The following is a 20,543-nucleotide window of genomic DNA, read 5'->3' as shown; positions in this document are numbered from 1 at the left end:
GAAAATGTACAAGCTTATGACACAAGGTAATTAAAATGCTCTTTCGAATAGGGAAAACCTTTTAACAAGTTTTTGATTTGCCGAGTTAAATACAGTGGCAAAACCAATTCAGATAAGTCATGAATTAACAAAGACATGTTTATTTTACATTTAAAATTAGTAACTTTTTTTTGTAAGGGATATTTCTTTTTATCAACAACTATTGGTAACATAAACTTACCAGGTTTTTATATTAATTCTTATTTATTTTTTGTCTTGTTTTAGAATATAAACTGAACATGTAGGCTATTTATAACATTATTTGTCCAACAACAATAATGAAGCCTTTTTTTTAATCTGTCAAGTGGACATAGATATTACTGATCCCAAAATCAATTACAATATAACATTGAATTTAAAGACGAAAGTGCATGGTGTGCCTCGCAATTCCTTAATGACTACATTTGTTTGCATACTGTACCACTATATGCATTACTTTATTCTCAAGGAGGCTGTGTGGTCCAGTGGTTAAAGAAAACCACTGGAGGCTGTGTGGTCCAGTGGTTAAAGAAAAGGGCTTGTAACCAGGAGGTCCCCGGTTCAAATCCCACCTCAGCCACTGACTCATTGTGTGACCCTGAGCAAGTCACTTAATCTCCTTGTGCTCCGTCTTTCGGGTGAGACATAATTGTAAGTGACTCTGCAGCTGATGCATAGTTCACACACCCTAGTCTCTGTAAGTCGCCTTGGATAAAGGCGTCTGCTAAATAAACAAATAATAATATAATTTAATTGAGAAGCATTTCAGCACTAAAGGCGTTTATACAAAAAGGTATTTGTCTTAGTGCTTTTTTATTTAACTTGTACATTTGGTATATGTGGTTATGAAAATACAGCCTTTAGTGTCCTCAAAAAGTGCACATAACAAAAGTCAGATATCTGTGGGTTGACACTGCAGTATCTATACTGCTGTTTTGTATTTTGTTTTTTTAAATATTGGTGCTGATGCAAAATTTATAGACAAGTCTTCGAAGTCTTACATTTGAAACCCAAGCAGCGCTAGCTATTCATTTTTGTGACTACAGTACAGGAACCATATGAAAAGCAGCTCAGTATTTGAGCAGGTTTTTGTTCTATTGACATTTCCCTTCTATTTCTCATTGAGGATGAAAAACAGTCGTGGTCTTGGTGATGGAAGATTTTTCCCTCTTAGCTGGGGCTGACTTGGCTGGAGGAGACAGATGACACTTCGGTTTTGTTTGTGCTGGACACCTCTGGGTCATCTGTCATGGTCTTTCCAAACACAGTCTCCATGATGCAGGCGTGGAACTGTGTGCGGAGACAAGTGAAAAGATACTACATGTCATTCTTTTTCATCCCAAGTACAGGATGGTTCGTCTTCAAACCAGTACAACATTTCAATTAAACCGTGGCTGTTGGGGATAAACATAGTCATAGCAAGAACATGTCTTCAGATATCAGATACATTGAGATTTTAAAGTGTAAATTTTTCAGTTCAAAATGAAATGTATTCCATGCTGCTCTTTGGCTAAAGGAAGATGTATAGTAATACTAAACAGAAACTTTGTTATAAAACAAACCTTTTACACTAAAAAGACTTCTCAATGAAACACACATACTACTAAATATCTTAGGAGTAAAAGTCATAAAAGATCAGAATGGAAGAGTAGAGTTAATTTCTGCAGGAAAGGCATCCTGTTTGTTGTGAATACTACCTGCTTGTTCATGAACGCATAGATGAGTGGGTTGTAGACGCAGGAGCTCTTTGAGAACACAGCCGGTATGGTGACCAAACGCAGATCCAGATCATTCCCTCTGTTATTTACCATATACATGGCAAGTGTTGCGTAGGGGCCATAACAGAAAACAAATGAGCCCACCATGAAAATGACCATCCTGGAGACTTCACGCTCAGCCTTCTGCGTCGTTGTTGACTCAGCCTGTTGGGCAGCTACCTAGAATCAAGGTGAAAAAAAACTCAATTACAACTCAAATCTGTGGGAGAAGACTGCAGTCCTTTGATATCAGCCACACTTAAGTCTCATTCATAAAGGGGTGAAGCTTGGTACTATATATAGTTGAATAACTACAGATAAAGGAATGTATAATACAAATTGTACTTCCCCTCTACTATATATTCCTCAGCACCCAACAGCATATTTTACTCTAAAAGGAATCAGAGTCATTTTTTTAAATTTGCCAAAAAATATTGTAATTATCAGGGAGTGCTGAAAAAAAATGAACAAGCAGTTGTCTCAGCTGCCTCAAAGGATGTTTGTTGGAGGTGCTTGAAGCAGTGGTTTGCTCCCCAATTAATGAACATCAACTGAAATTAACACCTACTGCTCTGAGAGCTACAAGAAGCTGTGAGTATGAAAAGCAGATGAGACTGAGTGGGCAGATGAAGCAGAAGATGAAAAGGAACCAGGTGTAGTATTCACTCTTGTACTTGGTGCCCGTTGTGTACCAGTCAGGCCCACACGAACATTGAAGGCCTTCAGGGATGTATCTGAAACACAATTTGAAAGACTTGCATTTTGCAAGAGTCAGCTGAGCCATAGCCCTATAATATGAACTGTACAAAAATGTATTTAACTGGATTATTAAATACAAAACCTCACAGATAATCTCAGATCACTGATGATCATTATCCTCGGTTAGAAGTAATTTATATAAGCAAACACGGTAAAGTCCTTTTTGTTGTACAACTTTTTTTATCGATTTTTAAGAAACTCAAAAATATATTTAATACATCTTAGTGATGAATAGGACAAAATATAAAAACTGCTGTATTGAAGAAGACAGTATGCAATTAACAGCAATTTATTTTTGAATAACACACATAAAAAACTGTGTTTAAAGCACACACCCTCAAACAAACAATGTAAATATGTGTCTACACAGTATGAGTATTACACTGATCTTTTTCCCGCTTAACAATCAAGTAGGACTGCCCCCTGTATCAGATACTAAATATTTATATTCTTTAAATTAGCAATTTATTGTATTCACTTCATAATTTGGCAAATGTGTGTTATTGTAGATTTTGAGCCTTTTTTTAAATTAAATGATGAGTTACGATTATAAAATTGCTAAGGAACATAAAACGTACCTGCTCCAGCCAAAAAATGGTGGCAGTGCAACACTTAACCCAATTACCCAGGTAGTTGCTACAATCATCAGGGCATGCTGGGAGCCAAAGCGAAAATTTCCAAAGGGTTTGCAGATGACAATGTATCGTTCAAAGGCTAGGAAGGCAAGAGACCACCCTGTCACCAACCCTGTAAAACACAAAATATTGACTCTGATAACCTTGGGGACTGACTAGTTCTACAAAGCAAGTGTGAAATGGCTTCAATATTCCTTCAGCACTATGCTTGGCAAAGCTTCATTTTAGGCTTTGTTTAGGTATGAGTCTAGGAGTCGGTCCTAATTTAAGGCTTGATTGTGTAGACTAATCCAGCCTTACTAATAACAGAAACCACAACCACCACTTATCTGGAAAAGAAAAGGTAACAAAGAAAAGGTAAAAGGAGAAATGTAGAATGTAAAGAGGAATGAACTTGTGTATTCTTACCTGCAACTGATCCCAGGAATGCCTCTATCGCACATATTGTCTTCCCAAAAACAAAGTAGCCTTGAGAACTTGAGACGAATACCGTGAATACTGAAAAGGTAACAAATATAAAACCTGCAAAGGATATATTGACCAGTATATAATTGAGTGGCTGTCGTAGCTTTTTGTACTTCACTGTCACTATGAGCACAATGGCATTTAAAGGGGTCCCTGCAAAAAACACAAAACCCATAAATAACGTTTGTAAGTAGAATGCCCATTTTGGGGCGATGTGGTACTGGGGTCCATCCCACGGACCCACTGAGGATATGTTTTCGAAGAGGTAAAATTCTTCAGCCCCTGCCATCCTCAGCCCACCCTTTCTTGTCTTGTGCATGAACGAGAAGTTCGGAGGGACCCTGTTATAAAGTCCTAAACCACTTAGAAGTAATTTGAAGATCAGCTTCAAATCCTGATCTTCTTATGAACAAAGTTTGGGATTAAGGATTGATAACAACCTTGCCTTCTGTCATTTAAACTCTTTTAGGATGCTAATCTTGTTTAGGAATCCAGTTTGAGCCGTTTGTGTAAAGGGTTGAGATGAGGTTTTTGGTGAACATCTTATTTGACGTCATTGACAGAGCAAATTACTTTCACAGCCAGTAGATACTTAAGCCAATAACATTAAAGCAAAACAGACCTGAATGACCCTACAGTTAAAGTTGTGTATAATGTATTTAAGGAGCCTTAAAACAAAACTAGAGAATGTAAATACAGTACATGTCACCTATTATGAAGCAGGAAAGGAAATTAATATGGATGTGTATTCCAGATCTTCTGTCCACAGTCCTGTGACTGGCACGTCCTCAGAATTCAAATCTGCCAGCTAATGTTCACAAGTTGTGGCTTCCTGTGTCTGTTTAGCAGCTGCAGAGGAAAGAAAACACTGTCCATTAAAGAAAAGAAAAACAAAAATGTAAACAGCAGTGATGAAAACACCATCTATATCATTCAAGGCAACGTAATGTTTCATGAGCAATTTCAGTTATTATTAGCCCTAGCACCTCAATCACTTCTCTTGCACTTGGTCTTTAGCTGCAGATGGGATCTGTAGATGACTTGATTGATTCAAGTCTTGCATACACATTAATAGCAACTATAATGTGAGTATAAGATAAACCACACAGACCCATTCAGCAGGCTCATAGGAATTTCTATTTTGCAATCATTCTCAGGAGAATTAATAAATCCTCACCATACAGAAGACATTTATTCTTAGACCTGCCACACCAGTAAATTCTAAATTATAGCAGCAATAAATCATAGATTCTGATATTCTCAGTAGCTTGCTCAGACCAAGTTGCATCACAAGTGAATAAGCACTTTTCTCTATATATCTGTAAAAATGTTGTGTGACATATGGATGAAGAGAGACAGACAGGGTGCCTCCGTATACTCTCAGATTCTAAATCTCTTAATAGCTTGTGCTAAGGAATGTCATTTTCATCAGAACTGGATAGGAGGGTCACTATGTAAAAATGTAAATGTGACAGACAGACAGACAGACGACCTCTATATACCTCATGAATACGACACACTCAAATTAAAAAATGCAGTATGGCAGTCAGACAGACAGACAACCTCCATAATGCCAGAGATTAGGATGCATTCATAACTTGTATTTAAGGTCCTTGGCAAGTTTTGTCACAATTTAACAAGTTCAGTAGATCTATGTTGATAGATGAAATAGTAGCCGTATCAGTCCAGAATCCAGATAGATATATGTGAAACTCATCTATGACATACTGAAAGGCAGTCAGAAAGACAGACAGCCTCCATATAACCTCAGATTAAAATAACAATAATTACTTGTGCTAAATAGGGTATTTACCAAGTTTCCTCACAATTGGAGAGGCTCTCCTCTAGATATATGCAATATGTAAAGTATGCCATAGGAACATGCACCTGACTCCACAGTAAGGAGTGTGATTGGATTTACTCCCTAGTGCCCTCCTATCGAGAGCATTAGCAGAGTTGAGAAATTCCTTGCAGAGAACGGATCACTGTAATCCTAAAATGAGATTACCAAGCAGAGCACTTTAACTCCCCAAACCTGGGGATATAACAGAGGGATTAAGGACAAACTACCTGCTCTATCTAATAAATTCATTTCTGGATGGCGAGTTAGTCCAGCTAACTCCAACTCATCATCCCCCCGTTTCTTCAGCCTTTTATTTCACCGCCTCTGCTTCTTCTGCCTGCTTTCTCCCCTCAGTCATCTTTTCTCTCTTTCTTTTTCTCCCCCTCTCTGTCTCATGTAGTATCCCCTCTTTCATTCTGTTCTATCACTTTGTCACTTTGGATTCATTTCTTTTTTTGTTGCAATTCGGTTTGAGATTTTATTTTTTCACTCTCTTTTAACTTTCTTTTGTCACTTTGTTGCTTCAATTGTACACCACACATAATTTTGTGATGAATGCAAGTAATTTCCATCCTTTTCTGACTACTAACTAAATAGCTACAGTGGGAATTTGTGTTGCTTTGTAGATTTTGTGGCCTGCATTTAGAAGAGTTATCATGATAGTTTATTTAATATCAAATATTGGATATTTGACTGTGATTTTAGTCTTTTGAAAGGCATTCATATGAATGCATATTGACACTCTTTTTGTTTTGCAAAACGTTATTCAACTTCACCTCTTTAATGTGACTGGATTGTCTTCCTCAATAACTGGTTCTGAGAAGAACATAAGAACATAAGAACGTTTACAAATGAGAGAAGGCCATTCGGCACATCTTGCTCGTTTGGTTGTTTGTAGCTTATTGATCCCAGAATCTCATCAAGCAGCTTCTTGAAGGATCCCAGGGTGTCAGCTTCAACAACATTACTGGGGAGTTGGTTCCAGACCCTCACAATTCTCTGTGTAAAAAAGTGGCTCTTATTTTCTGTTCTGAATGCCCCTTTATCTAATCTCTTAATGAGTTCTGTTTAAATAAAGTATGTGTTCCTGTGCTTGTTTTGGAGAATTAATAAAAGTGCACGAGAGTGCTAAACTGCAGTAGTTAAGTCTGGGATTACTATTTCAAGGGCGCAGACCAGCCTTGATCAGGGACGCCTTACTACACAGGCATAAACGAAAAAGTGTGCAGAAATGTAAATAAAGTTCTATATATTTCTTTCATTAAAAAAAATATATAGTTTTATTCCTGCTTCAACACTTGGACACCAAACCTCATACTACATTTAGAAGACATTCTGATGAGTCTATATTAATTCTTTATGAACTATCTTTAAATAATATCCTTGCAGCTGAGTATTACAGTTGAATTGCATCAGTTATTTTTATTATGAGTCTAGTCTTATGAGTCTCCAGCACTAGCCTCTAGCCCCCATTTAGAATTCAGATTGACCTAAGCATGCCTAATTTGAGACGTATATAAAATGTTGAAATTGTAGAACATATATTGTACATGTTGTTTACACTGAGAACAAATTAAGTGATGTAGCGTACAGTGTTTTTTTTTAAACTGTTCTAAGGCTTTTCGTTTTTTTTGTATTCACTCTACAGAGTATGAAACTTAAAAATAAAACAATTACTTGTAAAGATTGAATAATTGTACCGGCAAATGTTAAGGTGAAAGCACTAGATATCACTGTAAAAATAATTGTTTATATGAAAATGTGCACAACCCCAGTAATAAAGATGGTCAACATTTTAACAATGGCAGGAATTGCATCCTGTGTGCAAGCCCATTACATCAGACCAGCTCGTAGAGAGAGAGGCAGCTAAAACTGGGCTCTTCGGAATACACACTCTGACTTGTTATGTTCAAGGTCAGTTTTATTCAACAAGGCTTACGTCCGCCCACACAGGAATAATTTGTCAGCCTGGTTTGATAGACTGCTAAAAACACCTACAGTATCTCAGGTTTTTCGACTATGTGCAGTCTAAGGCATCTGTAGTCTGGACATTAGCCTTCACTACCACATTGATAAACAATACAAAAATCACAGCACAAACACTGATTAAACACCTCTAGAAATGTCTGTCCATAGATTAGATGTGCAGCTCTATGTCAAACCACTGACTAGAACTGCAGCATTTGCTTCAAAACACAGCAATTGCGATGTGTCAAACCATACTTCTCCAGTGTTTAACCACCTGAGGTACACAATGTGTATATTGTTTATTTTTCCCAGCATTGAACCTCAACACAATTAACACCTTTTTTTTTTTTTTTTTTTTTTTTACACAAAGGTGTCAAATGTACTTGCCTTGACTCTTGGCAGCATCAAGCACCCTCTAGTTGTTGCTACAGTCTGGCCTATATTACCTGTCAATAATTAATATCCTTGCTGAGCATAGTATAATTATTGTTGTTTTATAATCAGTACAAATCCGAAACTGTATTCAAAGCATACACCTTTGTGGGTCATTCATTGCCTGTTTCACCCATCTCGAATAGCTTGGTCACTAAATATCTTGCTATTATTATTTGTTTATTTAGCAGACGCCTTTATCCAAGGCTACTTACAGAAACTAGGGTGTGTGAACTATGCATCAGCTGCAGAGTCACTTACAACTACGTCTCACCTGAAAGACGGAGCACAAGGAGGTTAAGTGACTTGCTTAGGGGCACACAGTGAGTCAGTGGCTGAGGTGGGATTTGAACTGGGGACCTCCTGGTTACAAGCCCTTTTCTTTAACCACTGGACCACACAGCCTCCTTATTATTGATTGTTATTTATCGATGCTGTGTGCACATTGTTGTATGTTTCTTTTGTACTGAGCCATGGTGTAAGCTGAAGACACATTTACATTTTATGCTCTATTTAATGGTCAATAAAGCTTTTTGGAATTTTGAATTTGAAAAAAAAGAAAACATGGAAAGACATTGCCATGGACTTGGGCGTGAATTATATGTATTATAAAACATGAAATTATGAACTGATAGTGTATATAAACACGTGAATTTTGTGCAGTATAAGTTATTACAAGCATATACTTTTTAATTCAATTGTAGTCGACAAAGTAAAGAAACAATGGCCTAAACTGTGAGACACATATCAGAGAAAGAAGCATAAGAACATAAGAACAGAAGAACATAAGAAAGTTTACAAACGAGAGGAGGCCATTCGGCCCATCTTGCTCATTTGGTTGTTAGTAGCTTATTGATCCCAGAATCTCATCAAGCAGCTTCCTGAAGGATCCCAGGGTGTCAGCTTCAACAACATTACTGGGGAGTTGGTTCCAGACCCTCACAATTCTGTGTAAAAATGTGCCTTCTATTTTCTGTTCTGAATGCACCTTTATCTAATCTCCCCTAGTCCTTGTTTCTTTTTTCAGGTCGAAAAAGTCCCCTGGGTCGACATTGTCAATACCTTTTACAATTTTGAATGCTTGAATCAGATCACCGCGTAGTCTTCTTTGTTCAAGACTGAATAGAGTCAATTATTTTAGCCTGTCTGCATACGACATGCCTTTTAAGCCTGGGATAATTCTGGTCGCTCTTCTTTGCACTCTTTCTAGAGCAGCAATATCCTTTTTGTAATGAGGTGACCAGAACTGAACACAATATTCTAGATCAGGGCTTACTAATACGTGACAGTGCAAGCAGCCAGGGCTTAACAATCAGAAAAGAGGGGCAGTACATGAAAGTGGTGGACTTTCTGGCTTCATACACAGGTCATATGAAGCATTTTCAGTAGCTGATTGCTATAGCTTCCCAACTTTTAGATATATTTATTACAGGAGCGGGTGTTGAAATAAAATACTGGTCATATGGTTTCTGATGCTATGACAACTGTATCCAGTTGTGTAATATCATGGGGGGGGGGGGGGGGTTGTATTATGTATTGCGTAACAACATTATTGCAGATCTAGTACAAACGTAATAATTAGCAAACATTTTAACCTCCTTAGTGCACTAAAGAATAAAGTGGTTTATGATCAGCGTTTCCTGATCATTAAGTTTATACCACATTTAATAATTTTTGGGGGTGTTCAAAGTTAAGAATTAACAACTGAATTGTATTTATTTTTGTATTAAACTACTAGGTATATTTACTACAAACTCTCAACTGCACATCAGCGCTCTGAGGTACGATATTAACGCATAGTGTGCAATGGATTGACTCACGACTTCTTCGGATGACGAATGATAAATGACGGAACGGATGCAGTGGGCAAAGGTCTTAAGAGTTGTCGTTTTGCATCACCTACATGCCAGTCTGACTAGGTGGGAATAATTATTATTATTATTATTATTATTATTATTATTATTATTATTATTATTATTATTATTTATTTCTTAGCAGACGCCCTTATCCAGGGCGACTTACAATCGTAAGCAAATACATTTCAAGTGTTACAATACAAGTAAAAGAATAAGTTTGTGCATCTAAAACAACTTTTCAGGAATGTAAACAAATTTGACTTTTTAAAATTCAACATGATTGCGGGAAACTGCCGCTCTGACAGTGCCACCATAATTTTTAAAAATAATAAATTAACACAAATGGCTGTGCCAGAAAACGCAACACATTTTGCTTTGTAAAAATAAAAATTACACAACCCAACATTTTTCACCCAGTTTTACAGTGACAGTGGCATTAAATTAATCAAAGATATTTTACTATTCAAAATATTAAACATGGCACGCTTCAAACTTTAACATTTTAAAGTGTGTGTCACCTCAAAGAAAGCTCCCCTTGTCCACTGTGTAATGAGAGTGTAGTTCCTAGAGTTGATTCCAGACGGGCCGTATTCCAGGTACACGCTGGGTTCCTGTATGTTTGAGATGGCGGTCGAAGCAGTGAATGAACGGTCAGAATAAATATAATAACAACAATCCTTGAGCATTCCCGCACAGAACACGTATATTGTTAATAACTAGTCTTAATTTCTTATAACGTGGGGGTGGCATGGAGGGTGGCAAACCGTCCCTTGAGCTGGTTTATCAGGCCGTGCAGGCTCTTTATCACGACCCGGACCCCGCCGGCAAAGAGCGAGCCTCTGTCTGGCTCGGAGAACTGCAGAGATCGGTAAGGAGGGGTTGGGAAACTCCGGGGATTTAATGCGGCCTTTACCAAATATATGTATGGCTGCAAGGAAACAGTGGAATAAATTGACTTTTATTTCTAATTGTTTTATATATTTTAACACACTTAACTAAGTCTGTAAGGACTAAAGGGGGCAGATCATCACTTATTTATCAACCTTTGTGAACACAAAAAGGTTATTTCTATTTTTTTGTAAATACAAACACAGAATTAAGTCTTTAGGGAGCTCTATATTCCAGGGGGACCTAGCCAAGCAAAAAGCTACGGTGCCTGTATCAACGTGAGGATTTTTTGGTTTAATAAAAAAAAAAAATGCGATCACAAAACCTGTGACTTAGTTCATTTTCTATATTTAAAAACATGTTTTGCCGTCTTTACAATCCTAACACAGAATGATCCGTGCTGACCATGCTCGGATGTTAAGATAAGCATGTGATTTGTGTTGAAAATTAGGCGACCGTGCTATCTAGATTTCTCGGGTAGGGTGGGTTTGACGTGGTTTTGAACAAAATAATGCAGATAAAATATTTGGTTGAAGTGTCACTGTTTTTCGGCAATGTACTGTTTGCATGACAGTATCTGCATTTATATTTCCGCATTTGATGGGCAGGCACCGACAGGAAGTGTTGTAAAACATTATGATTTAATGTAAAGGAGCAAGTTAAAGTCGCAAGCGAAACTCAGTCTTGCGCGCCAGATATATGTATATGAATGTAAATGCATTTTTTCTTTGTGTAAATGTTTTAAATTCGGAAATCTGAAAAAAACTAAATGTATCTTTGTAGCTTTTTTTTCTGTGACGGTGTATTTCAGTGCACAGAATCAAGGCTGGAGTTCCATACTAATTTTAGCACAGTCACCAACATTAGGTGAACACGGTGGCCATATGCATTTGTAATTCCATTCAGTTTGCAATTTTCTTACAATAACGTCCGAGGGAAATTTCGCTGGAGACGTTATTATTTTATTCAGTTATCATAAACCATTGGTGCGTTAGGTGAGTAGCTGAGTGAAAGAACCCACTTGACGGCATGCTCAGTCTAGCTCCTGATCAGCAACGGAGCAGATTATACCAGTAATCCGAGTGAGCTAAGAAATGCTCCCTCTGAGACGATCAATTAGTTAACGCACCTAGTGACCAAGCACAGGCGTCACAAATCGTCATATTGACTCTCGAAGTTACTAATATGATGAGTGAAAATGTATTACAGGTATTAAATATCTTGAATGAAAGCATATTAACCCTTATACCAGGGTTACACTTGTAAGTCATTGAATATATTACTGGATTGCGTGTGTAGTATTTATATTGATAGAAAATCTAACACTTATACAGACGTTTTGTCTTTTTTTTAAAACATTAAGATGCTTCTAGTCAAAACATTAGTCACACAATTTGAATGAGTTTCTTTTAGAATTACTACATAATTAAAATCTAACAGTACATAGGAATGGGAGGAATTCTGAAGGTAATGCTAAGTAAATGCTAACTAGCAAACCAAAAGCTTAAGGTTGTCTTGCATGACAATATAAGTAAGGTTAATCAATGTGGGGTCAAGATTGATCCTCTGGCACAAGGAGGATATGTTACTCCTGGGATCATGCAGTATATCAGTGGCAGGACAGAACTTAGAAAGGGATCCATAACCTTAAGTGCAAACAGCATAATGTCATTGTTTTTTAAGGTGGAGAGGATATACAGTAGTTATTCAGTGTTACCTTGTGATTTTAGAGTAATGGTAATAAGAGGCTGATCTAACTTAAGAGCATATTGAACTATTTTTACAGTTCTGTTGATTTTATTATGGATATTTTTTTCAAGAAGAGCTGTGTGGCTTAACCAGCAGTTGAACTTGGATATAGCAGATCTCAAATTTATATTGAATAAAAGACTAAAATACATATTTATTTTTTAAATATCTGTTGTATCTCTAAATTTCTTCTCCTAGATGTATGCATGGGAGATAGCGGATCAGCTCCTGCAACTAAAACAAGACGTGGAGTCCTGTTATTTCGCAGCACAGACAATGAAGATGAAAATCCAGACCTCATTTTATGAGCTTCCAGCAGAAACGCACATCTCCCTGAGGGATTCACTGCTGTCACACATACAGAACCTAAAGGACCTCTCTCCTGTCATTGTCACTCAGGTAAGGCATGATAACACAATATTGCTTGTTGTTGTCAAGCAAGTTAAAACCCTGGTGGTAGATCTGTCAGTGTCCTGTCTTAATGGAAGACAAATGAGACTACCAGTTACTTGATGCCTTATGTTTTTATTAGCATCCATATTCCGAACCTTTCATTCGACTGTAACAATAATTACATTTTGTAAATGACTGACAATAGAGATTTAGTGAGATAAAAATCAATCCTTTGATTCTAATAGGCATTCTTTTTAGAAGTATAAAAACTGCTTTCAACCTGTAACTACTGTCCACGGTTCCTGTGAACCCAGAGCACTGTCAAAATGCCCACTGCTCTTCTGCTAAGCGCAGCCACTCGCTGTACCCTCTAATAGTTTCATGTCAAGTCAGAACCAGTTGTATGGTGGCGTTCTTGCTGGGCTGGCTACTCTGAGTTTCTGCACAGGTGGGTATGAGAGTCTAACACGCGCTGAATTCCTCAAGGCGTTTGTGAAAGCCCTAGCTTGTCCCTTTATGGAGTGCAGAATGACCAACCACAAAGTATCTCGCAAACTCCGCTCCCTTACAGCGTATATTCTCAGAACTCTGTGTGCTGTTCCAATCCCTGCAGATGATATTCCCAAATCCGAAAGAAAAAGGTGCGCAATTTGTCCATCAAAGGACCGAAAGACAAACATCTCCTGCGCCTCGTGCAAAAATCCCATCTGTCTTCAATATGCCCGTCACACGTGTCTAAATTGCATCTGAGCAATGAAACTGCTCTGAAATATTTGAACACTGGACCCTTGGATAGTACTTGCTTCCCTTTTTTTGGTGGATAGTACTTGCGGTTTAAATAAAACAGAATCATCAAAGTTAGACATTATAAATTTGTTTTTTCCAAGACGAATAGTAAGTAGCAGTGAGGGGTTTGCATATGTAAGCATTCCTGTGAGGGGAGCTTATGTGGTGTTGTAAATCTGTTACATCAACTTGAGTGCACCTGCATTTTAATGACACTATAAAAAAGGGATTGTTTTTAAGATTATAGTTAGAAAATTTTGAATGATAGCAAAAGTATACATTTGGAAAGTTTATTTGTTATTATGCTGTATGTATATACAAATAATATAGATGTAATTATTGACCAGGAACTGAAGAAAAACTTTTTATTGCCTACCTACCCATGTAACCGGAAACATAAACATAAACCAGTGACTGTTAATAAATTTCACACAAGAACCTTGTTGCAGCTACTATTGAATTGAGTAGTCCAAGGTCTTGTTCCAAACACGTGTTTAATTGAACCAGTGTATTCAATGAAGTACTCATTTGGATGTACTGAAGAGAGCTGCACAAACTGATTATTTGGATTGAGCTCTCCACAGGAGTCCGGTGCTGACATCAGGTGAGGACCATTGGTGTTCATTGGGATAATAATTTAACAATCAAAGTGAAACGCATGAAGAAACAGCTACTTGAATTTGTGATGATTGCTGCTTTTCGTAGACGCTGGAGATCAGCAACCCACACCAATCCAAGCAGATGCTTCTTTAGTTGTTTCACTTTGAATGGTAAATTAACCCAATAAACACAAATGACCCTCACCTGAATGTCAGCACCTGATTTCTGTGGGGAGCCCAATCCGAGTAATTGAATAATCAGTTTGTGCAGCATCACTGAAAGAGCCACCCACACGAGTACCACTGGCCTAAACCGAGCACATATTTCATATCATGCAGGGCTCCAGACTATGACTTAAATGGTTGCTAACATGACTACATTGTTTTGGCGACTGTCTTTTTTAAAAACATGTCTATTTATGAATGCATTATGATGTTGGTCTGAGATGAGAGAAAAAAAAAAAAAACCCTGCATATCACATGCTGTAAACTGAAGTGCGAGAAGGACGGTAAAAATCTGACTGAACACAAATGCCTGGAAGTCCAGACTGTATCGACACCAGCACAATACAGTAACCCAGTTTCATGCAACAGTTGTGATGACGACCAAATATGTGTGAGTACTGTGTGTAAAAATGTATCTTAAAATGAATATTTGCATCAATTTGTTGCATCTTCTTTAGTAGCCACATCTATCCCAGATATAATATAGATTTGGTTACATTGTTTACATTAAGGAGTTTGAGGATGATTTGGCCTAATTGCACAGCAACTTCTCTAGTTAGATGATGAGCTGATAATCTCTTCAACCAAACAAACATCACCATAATGAAAAACAGTAAACGTAGCTTGAGTTTTGTACTAAAGCAGGGTCATGGTCAGTTTATTTCTCAAAAAAAGAAAGCAGAATACATAGAAATACTTGGGACTGCAATTAGGAAGTTTACTACTGGGTACATTTTCTTTTTTTTTTTTTTTTTTAAGACTAATTAAAAATAAAATGTACTGCAGGTTATCTGATTGCAGTAGAAAAAATGCCATTCACTAAATTTGGCTCAGATTGTGGTAATGAAAAAAAGAAAGGTTTGGAAATATCTAAAATGTATGACAATGTGCTTACTGTGATGTGTTTAATATTGTAAGTAAATGGTATCATGTAAACATAAGAGCTGGCAATCAATTTTTTTGATGACTTCAACCACTGACCTAATATGACAGCCATAGCTAATACAACAGTTACTTTCTTTAAAAAAAAATTAAAAGTCGGTTCTAGATCCACATGGTCATTTATCAGGCTATCGTAATGTTCTGTTCAGCTTGTATCGTGATTTAAAATCTCGGCAACCCTAGGTCTAATTACATAAGTTTGACACAGTTGTATGATATTCTCTCAAATTTCTATTACTGGCGTTGTCCTGTAGAAATTAACCATTTACTGCCATATGAATGATACATATCTCACATTGAAAAAATAACTGCATATGCGGCCAACTACGTACATTTTTTATTCAGCTTATGGCCTTGACAGGTCCAGATAAATGAGATCCAACTCAAATTATATGCAAATACTGCACATTTTCATTTAACTTGACAGCCAGTTTATTGCAAGACACTGTGGACCAAATGTGCCTTCAGTATCTTGATTTCACTTTTACAATATTTTCAGTTATCTTAAGGATTAGAATAATAGTATAAGCTTAATGATGTGTTGTCAAAAGACCAAACTGAAATTAAAAGTAACGCTAAACATGTGATTCAATATAATCACATTTTGTACTAGATAATATATTCTACTCATTACAATCTTGATAAGATGGTAACATATTTATTATGCCTAATTTGTGAAAAGTATGCTTTTGAGAGTGTTTTCCATGTAAATTTATAAACGATTACCCGAAATCAGTTATGCCCTGTGATAAATCCAATATATTGTTTGTTTTTGCAAAAGTAGTGTTAAAATTGAATTGTAATCTAATTGGAGGCGAATCAAGAAACAAAACTGCTAAGAAATAAATAAATAAAATAAATAAAAAAACAAAAAAATCTTGAATCTGTGGCTCCTCTAGTCCATTACAGACAGACCAGGACCTTGTTTCAGCCAGGTCCTTAATAATTTATATAGTTTTTAGGTACTGCTTTTTTTTTTGTGGGATTAAGCTGAGCACATATTTCATAATTAATTTGTCCATATGTCTTGTTTTCCAGCTTGCTCTAGCAATAGCCGACCTTGCCCTGCAGATGGCATCTTGGAAGGGATGTGTTCACACACTTATTGAAAAGTAAGTCTTGCTGTACATGCATAAACACGCAACACTTTTCATATTTAAACAACTTTAACACTGGAGGATTGAGGTCCATATATGCTGACTGAAGTGGCAATTGTAATTGTTATTACAGAGCTACTTAATTTAGAGTACCCTGCAGTAGTGAATATCAGTTCTTTTGAATGGTACTGTATTTTGTATGATTCTAAGGTCACAGTGCTGTAGAATGCTGAACTATCTCAGGCATCAGTGATCATGTTGTCATGTTTGCTTTTTCAGGTACAGCAATGATGTGTCCTCACTTTTATTCCTGATTGAAATCCTCACTGTTCTGCCTGAGGAAGTGCACAGTCGGTCCCTGCGAATTGGTGCCAACCGCCGCACTGAGATCATTGAGGACCTGGCCTACTACTCAAGCACTGTTGTAACTCTACTGGTAAGTACAGACATGGGCACTAACACTGAAGTTAGTCCAGTCTACTATGATTTACATTCAGCACCTCAGTATAAAATATGATGGTAAGATAACTTTTGTGCTAGCTAATTTTGATGTGTTGCTAATTGTATTAACTGTTCCTGACTTTAATTGAATAAAGTGTGTGTTTTTAAGCGGGACGATGTTTGTCAGTAGAAAGGTGGAAGCTTTTTCAAATGTGATCTTATAGTTTTATATTAAACATATTTGCATAAAATAATTAGGAATGGTCTTCAAATGAGAAGTCATCTGATGTGTGCAGTCCTTCAAGAGTTCTTTCATCATTATAAAATATGTCTACTCTTAATATTTTGTTGGCAGTGGAACCCTTCTCTAAGTTTTTTTTTCCTCACAGATGTCCTGTGTGGAGAAAACTGGGAGCAATGAAAAAATGCTGATAAAGGCATTCCGCTGCCTTGGGAGCTGGTTCAACCTTGGTGTTCTGGACAGCAACTTTATGGCAAATAACCAGCTGCTTATTGTACTTTTCCAGGTGCTGGTAAGTAAAACATCACATAGAGGAATAACCTCTTGGCTCTTTTTCATAAAGGGTTCTGAATCTCTGCTTTGACCGCCTGTAAAATGTTTGTTTTTTCCTTTTATTATGTTATGTAAAAAGACCTGAACAAGGCCTGTGTTGATATTTGTAAAATAATTTTAGCACAAAGTAACTTTTTAATAAAAACTTACACTAGCATAACTAATAGCTTGAGGCTTGAACTAAAAATAATACAATTTGGGGGTAGATGATGTACACCTTGATATAACAAATTTGTTACTGCTCTGTTATCTTTTCCTAGACCTGTATACATGCTGTATGATGCACATTCACCTGAGCACAGGCCTATAAATCCAATAGGGTTGTTGCTGCATCAGCCTGAGACTATCTGTAACTTGTGAGTTATAGAACAATTTGTGAATGTTGAATTAGGGGATTTTTTTAGTTCTTTAATTTTCTGAGATTTCAGTTGATAACATAGCTAACCTCCAGCACTACAGGTTTCAGGTCAGTATCATTATATTTGTGTTTGAATTCTAGCAAAGGGACGATACCTCCACCAACCTGCATGAGGCGGCCTCAGACTGTGTGTGTTCATCTCTGTACGCCATTGAGAATGTAGACAACAACCTGCCCCTAGCAATGCAACTATTCCAAGGGGTCCTAACGCTGGAGACAGCATACCACATGGCTGTGGCACGGGAGGACTTGGACAAGTAATGCTTTCATTATTTGTATATATATTTATTTGTGTTGTGAACAGGGCATTACACTTCTATTAACAAGTGCCATTATTACTTGTAGTTGTCATGCTGACCTAGTTATAGTCTGCCAATATGCAAAATACATTAGGGATAACAAAGAAAGCTTATGATAGGTTTGTGCATTATAGATCATCCAGAACAGGTGTGATTTTAGGAGTGCAAATGCTCAAAAAAGAAAAAAAAGGGAATGGTGTGTTTCTGTGGAAAAAGTGTGGTACACTACTATATAAAATACATTTATTTAAGCTGTCTTAATTAAGCAATCTATTTATATTTAACAGAATTATAGTTAATTTAATATATGCACTTTCATTTTCAATGCTAGTTTCGTGTCGTTTTGAAAGTAGTACTTGTTATGGCTAGGGCTGTATTCTAAGATTTGAATGTTAATTTGCTAGCCAAGAATTTGAAGGTCAAAGCTCCCGCTCATCTCGAGAGTGTCTTACATTCAACATCCTCTTTCCTGACAATCCAACCAGCTGCATCCCCTGAGTTTTCTTTAATTCGATGTGATAAATATTTATTTTTATTTATGAAATTGCATTTTTGCTATAAAATATACTTTTGTCAAAACTGCACATATGAGATCTACAATCGAATGGAAGTGTATGACAGGTATGATTTTATGGAATTTTCATTAGCTATAACCCTTTTAAAGTTTATGCATTTGAAATTGTTTACAGATACTGCCAGCTGGTTCTTCAAGTTCATGTAAAAACTTTTGGGTAACAAGTAAATCTTCAGCAACTCCGATATTACAGTACAGCTGTTCAGGTTTGATTTAGACACTTTAAGAATACACTGGCGTAACAAGCAGTGATGAATATTGCACATGTAGGCAAAGACAAGGCAATGTGTATATTTTTTTGCAGAGTTTTGAATTATTGTCGCATTTTCACGGAATTGTGCGAGACCTTTCTGGAGACGATAGTAAGGAGTCCTGGTCAAGGAATGGGAGATCTACGAACACTAGAGTTGCTGCTCATCTGTGCAGGACACCCACAGTATGAAGTAAGATATATATATAAAATATATATATATATATATATATATATATATATATATATATTATAAATCGCTTGTGTTGTACAAAAATAAAAATATTTTTCATTTTAAAACTATTCCTGAGTACAATCTTCATTTATTTGATGTATAACAAGTTAATACGCAAAGTGTAGGGTGTCTCTCTTTGTACAAGACGTCATTTCACACAGTTTGAGCAGCAATAACCGCTCCGCTTCACTTTGTGGTCCTCTCACCCAAACTGCACGAGGTGACATCTCTCATAATTTATAACAGACACTCGACACACGATTAATTAACTTTGTTCGTTTTATTTGCAGAGCCCTGCAAATGATAAAGAAAAGAAACCGGTTAAATATTTTGCGAGCAATAAGCCAATCTCATCCTGGAGAGGGATATTTTGATCATTGTGTTAAATGTATGCGTAATCTGAGATGGGTACCAAAATGCTAACTGTTTCTAAACAATTGATTGCGGTTCCCCCCCCCACTGTCACCAGCTCTTTATTCATTTCAACTGCCTTGGTCTTATTTTGCATTCATTTTTAGAATTTACTAATACGATGTAAGTTGAAAATCTTGAAACTTCACACCGATTTGTAATTTGATAAGAAAAACATGATCTGTGTGCTGGTGTCAGTGAGAAATGTTGGCTATTTATAAAAGATCATTGCTTTGACAGGACTTCGGGCCTTTAAAAACATTTGAGCTTATTTTGTCCATGCAGCACAGACCTGGATGTACTTGGATACTGAGATAATATTATGGAATTAACTGGTCGGGTGCCAAAATGTGCATTTAATGCCTGTCACGTCTCTCCCTTTGCAGGTAGTAGAGATCTCCTTTAACTTCTGGTATAGGCTAGGGGAGCACCTATATAAAACCAGTGACCCAGTGCTTCATGGACTTTTTCGACCATTCATCCAACGATTGTTGCATGCACTGGCAAGGCACTGTCAGCTAGACCCTGATCATGTGAGTAGCTGGTGATTTGAAGCTTGCAGAATAACCATTGGGATTGAGGGCGGGGGCTGGACCTGTGTTTTTTATGCAAATGCTAATTTCAGCTGAACATCTGAGGGAAGTTTTTGCATAATAAGTGTGTACAGACATGCAATACTAATGTTGGCAATGACACTTCCTCTTGGTCAGGAATTTGTAGACACAATTGAAATACAAATGAAATCGCCATAAGAATTTGTTGTAATTCTGCTACAGGTGTCCCGTGTTATATTGCCCTCCTTTATAACGCCAACCTTGCATTTTCGTTTAAAAAAAGTGTTTGCCTGTATATATTCAACGTTTCTTTTTAACTGCTTAAAAAAGCATGCTGTTGAGTTTAAATTGCTTTGTGAAATAAATAGATGGCAT

The 20,543-nt window shown here is 36.9% G+C and overlaps 2 protein-coding genes across 5 annotated transcripts in view; one reads left to right on the top strand and one right to left on the bottom strand.

Annotated features, from left to right (window-relative positions):
- Window positions 1-576: 576 nt before the first annotated feature.
- LOC117419786 (ultraviolet-sensitive opsin) lies at window positions 577-10,363 on the bottom strand. Of its 2 annotated transcripts, none has more exons than XM_034032896.2 (6): window positions 10,252-10,363; window positions 3,578-4,483; window positions 3,113-3,281; window positions 2,344-2,509; window positions 1,716-1,955; window positions 577-1,308 (listed from the first exon to the last, which is right to left on the bottom strand). In XM_034032896.2, exons 2-6 carry the CDS (start codon window positions 3,951-3,953, stop codon window positions 1,189-1,191), a joined length of 1,071 nt encoding a protein of 356 aa, XP_033888787.2. In that variant the 5' UTR covers window positions 3,954-4,483; window positions 10,252-10,363; the 3' UTR covers window positions 577-1,188. The 2 variants fall into 2 exon arrangements, with proteins under 2 accessions (XP_033888787.2, XP_058841824.1); XM_058985841.1 differs by having other exon boundaries at window positions 1,881-1,955.
- LOC117419960 (transportin-3) overlaps window positions 9,718-20,543 on the top strand; it is a 23,930-nt gene continuing 13,104 nt past the window's right edge. For 2 of the 3 annotated variants that reach the window (XM_034033392.3, XM_034033391.3), the window contains exons 1-8: window positions 10,396-10,601; window positions 12,569-12,769; window positions 16,354-16,427; window positions 16,692-16,848; window positions 17,243-17,386; window positions 17,927-18,102; window positions 19,023-19,161; window positions 20,001-20,147. In XM_034033392.3, the coding sequence (XP_033889283.1) occupies window positions 10,482-10,601; window positions 12,569-12,769; window positions 16,354-16,427; window positions 16,692-16,848; window positions 17,243-17,386; window positions 17,927-18,102; window positions 19,023-19,161; window positions 20,001-20,147 (1,158 nt within the window). In that variant the 5' untranslated portion in view covers window positions 10,396-10,481. Of the gene's footprint in view, window positions 9,797-10,395; window positions 10,602-12,568; window positions 12,770-16,353; window positions 16,428-16,691; window positions 16,849-17,242; window positions 17,387-17,926; window positions 18,103-19,022; window positions 19,162-20,000; window positions 20,148-20,543 lie in introns of those variants that run through there. The other variant, XM_058985838.1, reaches the window with a different exon arrangement.

This window comes from Acipenser ruthenus, chromosome 14 (assembly GCF_902713425.1).
Source record: "Acipenser ruthenus chromosome 14, fAciRut3.2 maternal haplotype, whole genome shotgun sequence".
Taxonomy (NCBI): domain Eukaryota; kingdom Metazoa; phylum Chordata; class Actinopteri; order Acipenseriformes; family Acipenseridae; genus Acipenser; species Acipenser ruthenus.
Note: the sequence above shows the minus strand (reverse complement) of the source record. Positions and strands in the feature narration are given on the sequence as shown.